Source organism: Piliocolobus tephrosceles, chromosome 4, assembly GCF_002776525.5.
Source record: "Piliocolobus tephrosceles isolate RC106 chromosome 4, ASM277652v3, whole genome shotgun sequence".
NCBI lineage: Eukaryota > Metazoa > Chordata > Mammalia > Primates > Cercopithecidae > Piliocolobus > Piliocolobus tephrosceles.
The window spans coordinates 135786104-135796040 of NC_045437.1; the positions used below are offsets into that span (position 1 = coordinate 135786104).

General features: G+C 43.6%; 1 protein-coding gene across 2 annotated transcripts in view; it reads left to right on the plus strand.

Annotated features, from left to right (window-relative positions):
- Positions 1-9099, plus strand: part of GEMIN5 (gem nuclear organelle associated protein 5) — a 52270-nt gene extending 43171 nt beyond the window's left edge. For both annotated transcript variants that reach the window (XM_023226921.2, XM_023226922.2), the window contains exons 24-28: positions 609-860; positions 4433-4595; positions 5220-5721; positions 7500-7596; positions 8199-9099. In XM_023226921.2, the coding sequence (XP_023082689.2) occupies positions 609-860; positions 4433-4595; positions 5220-5721; positions 7500-7596; positions 8199-8366 (1182 nt within the window). In that variant the 3' untranslated portion in view covers positions 8367-9099. The remainder of the gene's footprint in view (positions 1-608; positions 861-4432; positions 4596-5219; positions 5722-7499; positions 7597-8198) is intronic.
- The last annotated feature ends 838 nt before the right edge of the window (positions 9100-9937 follow it).

Sequence of the window (9937 nt, forward strand, 5' to 3'; positions counted from 1 at the left end):
TCATGATCCGCCCGTCTCGGCCTCCCAAAGTGCTGGGATTACAGGCTTGAGCCACCGCGCCCGGCCACACGAAAATAAATTTTCTAGGCCTTTTCTCTGTGCTTCTGTTTTCTTCTCTCCCAGCCAATTTCCTCTATTAAACCTATTTGGACATGGCTTCTAATGCCTGTCCCAGCTCTTGGATCTACAAAGCTTGTGTATTCCAGCAGCTTTGGCCGATTATGCTTTTATTCCTGAGTCCAAAGTTTGGTCAGGGAGAAAGAACCTGATGAGTCCAGCCCATCTTTCCTCAAACTAGGCTACAAGCCTTAAGTGGCTGGTCTATGTGTGCTTAAATCATTGTGGATAGGGCTAAGTTGGGATTCTGTGTCATAAAAATGGTTTCTTGAGCTCCAAGGATAGATTTTCCCCAAAAGGGACCTGGGAAGTGTCTGTCAGATCTCCCCTTTTGTCCCTTTTCATGCATGACTCACAGGGTCAGGTAGCTCACTAATATGCTTTGGTTGCTGCAGATACAAAGGGAAATACTTCGAAGGACTCAGAAGAGCTCTCGAGATCATCCGCGTGCCATCCCTGTGTAACAGTTCCTCTTCCTTGTTGTGTTCCAGGGTCAGAGATTGGTGTTTTGCCTTCTGGAGCTACTGTCCAGGCATCTGGAGGAAAAGCGGTTTTCAGAGGGCAAAAGCTCCTCCTCTTACCACACTTGGACCACGGGCACAGAAGGGCCTTTTGTGGAGAGGGTGACTGCAGTGTGGAAGAGCATCTTCAGCGTTGACACCCCTGAGCAGTATCAGGAAGCCTTTCAGAAGCTGCAGAACATCAAGTACCCATCTGCTACAAATAACACGCCTCCCAAACAGGTAAGCCATCTGTACCAGCTTTTGACATTTATCACTCAGTGGTAAGACTTCCTTAATTCCATGTCTGTCGTAACAGGGAAACAAGCAGAATACCAGATTGTGTTTCAGAAAAGGCTAAAGCATGCCCACACCACCTGGAAAGATCCCTTCAGACCAATAAAAGCCCTTTAACTTTAAAGTTAGTATTAGATCAGTATTCCCTTTTATTGTTTCTTTTTATTATTATTATTATTATTATTTGTTTATTTTGAGACAGAGTCTTGCCCTGTCACCCAAGCTGGAGTGCAGTGGCATGATCTTGGCTCACTGCAGCCACCACCTGCTGGGACATGGGGTTCAAGCGATTCTCCTGCCTCAGACTCCCAAGAGCTGTGATTACAGTTGTGCGCCACCACGCACAGCCACTATTTCGTTTTCTAAAAAAAAAAAGTCTAAAAAATATAGAAAAGCAGAATAATGTAATAACCCATCAACCAGAATTAACAGATGTTCACATGTTGTCATTTTTACTTTGTTAGGGTTTTCTGGTTTCATTTTGTATTTTGATTTGAGGAGTTTATAAAATAAAAACAGTACGGTAAAGTTGAAGTCCTTTCTTGTTCCTTTCCTCAGCCCTTCACTCCTTCCCAGCTCACAACAGGCAACTCCTGTGTCAGTGCCACATGTATTGTTTTGCAGTTTGCTTATTTCAGAGGCCGTTGTTTGTAAAATCTATCCATGGTAATAAAAAGAGATCAGTTGATATATTTTAACTGCTGTGTCTGTTTTGTGAATATACCTACTTCTTTTTTTTTTTCTTTGTAGAAACTGGATCTCACTGTTATCCAGGCTGGTCTCAAACTCCTCAAGTCATCCTCCTGCCTCAGCCTCCCTAAGTACTGGGATTACAGGCGAGAGTCACTGTGCCTGGCATAGTTCTTTCCCTCATTTCAAAATGAGGGAACATTATGATATTTATGAGGAACAAGACAAAAAACAGTTGGACAGTTTCGTTTTTTTTTTTTTTTCTTTTTTTTTTTAATGAGGCGGAATTTCGCTCTTATTGCTCAGGCTGGAATACAATGGCACGATCTCTGCTCACTGCAACCCCTGTCTCCCAGGTTCAAGTGATTCTTCTGCCTCAGCCTTCCAAGTAACTAGGATTATAGGCATGCGTCACCACGCCCAGCTAATATTTTTTAGATTTTTACCTTTTTTTTTGTTTGTTTTAGATGGAGTCTCACTCTGTCATCCGGGCTGGAGTGCAGTGGCATGATCTTGGCTCACTGCAACCTCCGCCTCCCAGGTTCAAGCGATTCTCCTGCCTCAGCCTCCCGGGTAGCTGGGATTACAGGCACCTGCCACCATGCCTGGCTAATTTTTTGTATTTTTAGTAGAAATGGGGTTTCACCATGTTGGCCAGGCTGGTCTCGAACTCCTGACCTCGTGATTTGCCCACCTCGGCCTCTCAAAGTGCTAGGATTATAGGCATGAACTGCTGCAGCCGGCCTATTTTGTAGATTTTTAGTAGAGACAGGGTTTCACCATGTTAGCCAGGCTGGTCTTAAACTTCTGACCTCAGATGATCCACCTGCCTCGGCCTCCCAAAGTGCTGGGATTATAAGCGTGAGCCACCATGCCCGGCCAGGCAGTTTCTTATAAAGTTAAACATGCAAATGCCCCATGTCCCAGCAGTTCTACTACCTAGATATTCCACTAAAACAGTGAAATCAGATGGCCACACAAAGACTTGTACACAAATGTTTACAGCAGCTTAGCACACAATAGCCAAAAACTAGAAACAAACCAAATGTCCATCAACTGATGAATGGATATGCAAAGTGTGTTGTGTCTATGCAGTGAAATACTATACTGTGTAACAATAAAAAGGGCCAGGCTTGGTGGCTCACACCTGTAATCCCAGCACTTTGGGAGGCCAACACAGGTGGATCGCTTGAGCTCAGGAGTTCGAGACCAGACTGGACAACATGACAAAACTCCGTCTTTACTAAAAATACAAAAATTAACCGGGTGTGATAGCACAAGCCTGTAATCCCAGGTACTAGGGTGGCTAAGGCAGGAGAATCTTTCAAATCTGGGAAGCGGAGGCTGCAGTGAGCCAAGATGGCACCACTGCACTCCAGCCTGGGTAAGAGAATGAGACCCTGTGTCAATAAAAGATAAAAGTAAAAAGGGACAGCTGGGTGCAGTGGCTCATGCCTATAATCCCAGCACTTTGGGAGGCCAAGGCGGGCGGATCATGAGGTCAGGAGATTGAGACCATCCTGGCTAACATGGTGAAACCCCGTCTCTACTAAAAATACAAAAAAATTAGCCGGGCGAGGTGGCAGGCGCCTGTAGTCCCAGCTGCTCTGGAGGCTGAGGCAGGAGAATGGTGTGAACCCAGGAGGTGGAGCTTGCAGTGAGCCAAGATCGCACCACTGCACTCCAACCTAGGTGACTGAGCAAGACTCTGTCTCAAAAAAAAAAAAAAAAAGGAACAAATTACTGCCACACAGATAATATTGGTGTTAGCTGGGCGAGGTGGCGGGCGCCTGTAGTCCCAGCTACTCAGGAGACTGAGGCAGGAGAATGGCGTGATCCCAGGAGGCCGAGCTTGTAGCCAAGATCGCGCCACTGCACTCCAGCCGGGGCGACAGTGAGATTCCGTCTCAAAAATAATAATAATATCGGTGACTCTCAAAAGCATTAAAGACACAAAAGACCATATACTCTGTGGTTCCATTTATGTGAATTCTAGAAAAGAAAAAATTAAAGTGACAAAACAACCAGTTCAGTGGTTGCCAGTGGGATGGGGCCAGGAGACGGCCTGCAGAGGAGCCGGAGGGCGTATCTTCAGTTGATGAAAATGTTCTGTCTTGATTTTGCTGGTAGTTATGGAGCTATATATGCTTCTCAGAACTTATCAAACTACATACTTAAAATTGAGCACATTTTTCTTAGTTGTACTCCAAGCTTTGTTTTATTTTGTTTTGGGTTTTTTTTTGAGATAGAGTCTCACTCTGTCACCCAGGCTGGGGTGCAGTGGCACAAACTGGGCTCGCTGCAACCTCCACCTCTCCGATTCAAGCGATTCTTCCACCTCAGCCTCCTGAGTAGCTGGGATTACAGCCTTGCACCACCACGCCCAGCTAATTTTTGGGTTTTTTTAGACGGGGTTTCACCGTGTTAGCCAGGCGAGTCTTTGAACACCTGACCTCCAGTGATCCACCCACCTCAGCCTCCCAAAGTTCTGGGATTACAGGTGTGAGCAACTGCGCCCAGCCTTTATTGTGTTTTTGATTACAGCTTTTAGTTCCAGAAACTCACTTTTTGTTTTAATTAAATGCAAATGTAAAGGTGTTTTCTCAGTGTGAACAGACTTTAACACCGGGACGTAGGTGTTGCTGTGCAGCTAGACATGAGAGTTTCTGATGGGGGAAGCAAAAATGGGTGGCGGAGACAAGAGGAACTTTCTTAATTGTGAATTGTGTGTACTTGTTTCCAAATGCGGTTCACAGGAACAGTTTGGTGGCATCCTCTGTGCCTACCATGGGAGGATGTTTACCTCAGACTCTGGCTTCTCTCTCCAGCTCCTGCTTCACATTTGCCATGACTTGACCCTGGCAGTGCTGAGCCAGCAGATGGCCTCCTGGGACGAGGCTGTGCAGGCGCTCCTTCAGGCAGTGGTCCGGAGCTATGACTCAGGGAGCTTCACCATCATGCAGGAAGTGTACTCAGCTTTTCTCCCTGACGGTAAATGACTCCCCGCTGCCTGAGGCACACCTTTAGTGGACAACATCACCACCACTAGTGGTGTGGCACTGGGAGTACCAAAATTCTTAAAAGATGGAGATTGGCCAGCTGTGTCATTTCAGTAGAAAGTTTGGATTCTCTTACCCAAGCTTTTAAGAATGACTATACTCTTTCCTTTACCTGGCCCAACCCTCTTACTGCCTCCTGTCCACTTTCCACACAGTTTAAGGGAGAGAGAAATAGGAATGTAGTTACATGTTAGTAAGAACAGCAAAAAGATTGACATTCCTTGGGCTGCATAGTCACTGAACTAAATCATTGTGATTTTTCAGCAAGACAGTGTGATCTTACCTCAGTCATTGTGGCCCCAGAGCCTTCAGTAGGACAAATGGACTCTATCATGCTTCGAATGACTACTAGGATGTAGTAATGGCTTGTCCCAAGCCAGGAAATGTTTAGCCTCCAGTTGGCTCTTGGTGGAAAGGCATGTGGTCCCGTGGATCACACTGTTGTCGTTTTTCCTGGGGTCTGCTTCTTGGGTGGTAGGAAATAGAACATAAGGGCAGGAAGCCAGATTTCTGGCAACTAGAGAAATGCATGACCCAGTATCTTCTCTTTTCCTAGGCTGTGACCACCTAAGAGACAAATTGGGTGACCGTCAATCCCCTGCCATGCCAGCTTTCAAAAGTTTGGAGGCCTTTTTTCTTTATGGGCGTCTGTATGAATTCTGGTGGTCTCTCTCTAGGCCTTGCCCAAATTCCAGTGTCTGGGTAAGGACTGGTCACAGAACACTCTCTGTTGAGCCAAGCCAGCAGTTAGACGCTGCCAGCACTGAAGAAACTGACCCTGAAACTTCTCAGCCAGAGCCAAACAGACCCTCGGAACTAGACTTGAGACTCACAGAAGAAGGTGAGCGAATACTGAGTACTTTTAAGGAGCTCTTTTCAGAAAAGCATGCCAGTCTCCAAAACTCACAGAGAACTGTTGCTGAAGTCCAAGAGACCTTGGCAGAAATGATCCGCCAGCACCAGAGGAGTCAACTCTGTAAATCCACAGCAAATGGTCCTGATAAGAATGAACTGGAAGTAGAAGCAGAGCAGCCCCTCTCCAGTTCTCAGAGCCAGTGGTAAGTACTGAGGCACGTGCAAGATGGAATGAAAAATAACCCTGCTGGCTAGGGACAGTGGCTCGTGCCTATAATCCCAGCACTTTGGGAGGCTGAAGCGGGAGGATCACTTGGCCCAGGAGTTTACCACCAGCCTGGGCAACAAAGTGAGACCCTGTCTCTACAAAAAAGAAAAAAAGGCTGGGCACAGTGGATCACGCTTGTAATCCCAGCACTTTGGGAGGCTGAGGTGGGCGGATCACTTGAGGTCAGGAGTTTGAGACCAGCCTGGCCAACATGGTGAACCCCATCTCTACTAAAAGTAAAAAAATTAGCCGGGTATGGTGGCACATGCCTGTAATCCCAGCTCCTTGGGGGGCTGAGACCAGATAATCACTTGAACCTGGGCTGCAGAGGTTGCAGTGAGCCAAAATCACACCAATGCACTCCAACCTGGGCATCAGAGGGAGACTTCATCTCAAAAAATACAAATAAAATAACCAAGTGTGGTAGCATATACCCTGTAGCTACTTAGGAGTCTGAGGCAGGAGGATCACTTGAGACCAGGAGCTCAAGTTCAGCCTGGGCAACATATTGAGACCCTGTCTCTAGAAAAATTAATTTTTTAAGATTAGCCAGTTGTGGTGGCATACACTTATAGTCCCGGCTACTCAGGAGGCTGAGGTGGGAGGATCACTTAAGCCCAGGAGTTCGAGGCTGTAGTGAGATACGATTGTGCCATTCACACCAGCCTGGTTGACCCTGTCTTTACAAAAAAAAAAAAATTAAATTAAATTTTAAGAAGCCAGGTGACAAAGGAATTTTATTTATAAAATGAGATAAAAGTTACCGTGTCATGGGCAAAAGTTTAAATTTTTAAAAAATTTTAAAAATAAAAGATAAAAGTTACCCAGGCATAACAAAAGATAATCCAGTTCAAGGATGGGCAAAGGACTTGAATAGATATTTCTCTAAAAAGCCAGTAGGCACAGGAAATGATGCTCAACATCTGACCATTAGGGAAATGCAAATCAAAACCACAGTGAAGTAGCACTTCATAGCCATTAGGCTACTATCAGAGAAACAGAACAAGTGTTGGGGAGGATGCAGAGACATTGGAACCCTTGTGCCTGTGGGTGGAAATGTAAAATGATGCAGCCACTGTGGAAAACAGTATAGCAGCAGTTCCTCCAGAAATGTAAAATAGAATGACCATAGGATCCAGCACTTCCACATTTGGGTATACACCCAAAAGAATTGAAAGCAGGGTCTGAAATATGTGCACACCTGTGTGCATAGCAGCATTATTCATAATACCCAAAACATGGGAGCAACCTAAGTATCCACTGACAGATGAATGGATAAGCAAAATGTGCCATATCCATACGATGGAGCGTCATTCAGCCTTACCAAGGAAGGACGTTATGGTGAGTGGAATAAGCCAGTCACGAAAAGACATACACTGTATGACTCCACTTATATGAGGTACTCAAAATAGTTAAAATCATAGAGGCAGAAAGGAGAATGATGTTGACAGGGGCTGAGGGAAGCAGAATGAGAAGTTACTGTTTAATGGGTATAAAATTTCAGTTTTACAAAACGACAAGAGTTTTGGAAATGGGTGGTGGGGATGTTTTTCACAACATTATGAAGGTATTTAAAACCGCTGAACTATATATTTTTAAATGGCTAAAATGGTAAGCTTTATGTTATATACATTTTATCACAGTAAAATCAATGGGAGAAAAATGTTACCCAGGGAAAGACATACAACTTACACCTTTTATTTTTTTAACTAGTAAAGAAGAAAAAAATGAGCCACTTTCTCTGCCTGAATTAACCAAAAGGCTTACAGAGGCAAATGAGAAAATGGCGAAATTTCCTGAGAGCATTAAGGTAAGAGTTAAAGCAGTTCATTTGGTAAAGCATCACTTTTTGTGTTATCACTTGACTATACCACCTTCTTATAGGTCAGCTACCACTCTGTTCAGTTTCTAAAATCTCTACCCATTCATATGAGCTTAAGAATTTAGAATCTGATTACTTTGGTTAGCTAGGATGTTTTGTGAGAGTAGAATTATTGATCACACAAGTAATTTTATACCTCAGTCTTCAGAGAAACTAAATAAATGTAATAGGTAAGAAGTAAAATTTAGATTGGTGCCATGTATTAGACAGCTTACAGATGGACAGGTCTTTTTGGCTGTGGGCCCAAATAGTAATAGAAGCACCATTTTTAAGGGTTGATTTGCATAGTGCTGTAGAAAGAGATTGTGCCATTGAGAAGGACATCCCCGTAGCCATCCCAGTTTTGAGTGTCATTTCTCCTTGGAGTAACCATTGAAGAGAAAGACAGGACATTGCCTTAGGAGAGAGCTGGATCAGCTGTGTCCAAGAAGTGTCTATAGATGAACCTGAGTCACTGGTGCCTTCTGTGAAGGTGTTTGTGGCTCTTTTGCAAATGCTTCCTTATTCATCCTCATGTCATCGTCTTTCAGGCCTGGCCCTTCCCAGATGTGCTGGAGTGCTGCCTCGTCCTGCTTCTCATCAGGTCCCACTTTCCTGGGTGTCTGGCCCAGGAAATGCACCAGCAGGCCCTAGAGCTCCTTCAGAAATACGGCAACACGAAAACTTACAAAAGACACTGCCAGACCTTCTGCACGTGAATTTTTACACACCTTGAAGAAACTGCCGAATTGAAAATGTTTGACACCTTTCACCTCTGCAGTTCCACCTCACCAGACATTCACTCTGGTCCCTAGCTGTTTTTGCGGTAATCCAAATGAATACAAACGAGGATTAAGTTTGAATCAACCCTGCCTACCCACAGACCCAGTGGATCTGACTTTAGACTCAGTTGTGGTCTCCTGCTGAAGGGAAGATCATGTAAAGCCCGCAGTAGTTATTCAGAACTAATACCTGCAGAGTATCAGTCATCTCTACAGCCTTAGGCAGGTTTCATCCAAAGAGGAGAAACTTCTGTCATCACCCAAAGTGTTACATGCTTAAAACACAAGCTACCTTTATAAATACTTCATCTGATCAGAAATGTGTCATGCTTGTTTGAGATGGAGTTGCTGCGTTTTAGGACTATTGATACTTTTTTAAAATTGTTTTTATAATATTTAATTTGAAAGAGGAGACCTTTCTCTCTCTCCTCTTTCATAGATTGAAGTTTGAATATGAAATAGGCCTTAACCATCATGTTGACTCTCCTGTCAGAATTTTAGGTTGGAAATTTGGTTTTATTCTTTTATGTAATTGCTTATTTGAACAGATCACTTACTAAAGCTTTAGAAGAAGTGATTCAAATGTGTATTTTCCCTTCAGTTTTATAACAAATGGATCGATGGCAGCCAAATAGCTCAGGAATAAATTACTGTTTCAATGGTTTTTAAACTTTCTTGGATCATAGGATCCTTTTGAGAATCAGATTAAAGCCAAAGATACTCTTTGGAGAAAAAGGCATGTTCCTAATTTTGCATAGATGACCTTTGGATTTTTGGACTCTGACAATTGGGACCCTAAATACTATTTAATTGTAAATCTTTTTTTTCTCCTCCTTGGTTATTTAAACAGTTGAACAGTGTCAGGAACAGATGTTTCTGTAATGTCACAGTTGCCAGGATGGGAAAATCAGAGTCTGGCAGGGGTGTGGGAAGGCATACGCCTTTCATGTAATTGAACTGTTGAGGATTCATTGTGAAGGCTTTTCTGCTCACGTTTGTAATTTATTTTTCAGTTAATTCCTAGGATTGGGATTGGGACAGTAAGAATGAAATTCATTTACAGGGAGTCCCAGGAAAGAAAAAGTTTAAGGCAGTTTTCAAAGATGTGTATGTGCCTAGCATTAGAGTTTAATAAACTCTACAAAGGGAAATACTGTAGAATTTAGATCCTCACAGTTCTTCATACAGTTAAGTGAACTTTAGGAAGATGATACTTTGTTACTAAAGATGGAGAATCTTTCTTGATTGCAAAGATAGAAATAGGCATGGCTAGGTAGAAAACTGGACACCAGTTCTACAAACTGATAAAATGAACTTTGCTTACAGAGGTGGAGAAAATATATAGTCCGTTCCACCTGAGTAAAGAGTGATATCGTTAAACTAGAATTCTAAATTCCTTTGTGATCTGTCAGAAGCATCACCTGTGGGTAGAAGGGTCCTGCTCACTCCTCAGTTACTGCTTTGGTAAGAACAAGATTTGCTATTCGAGTCCGGGTGGGGTGGCTCAT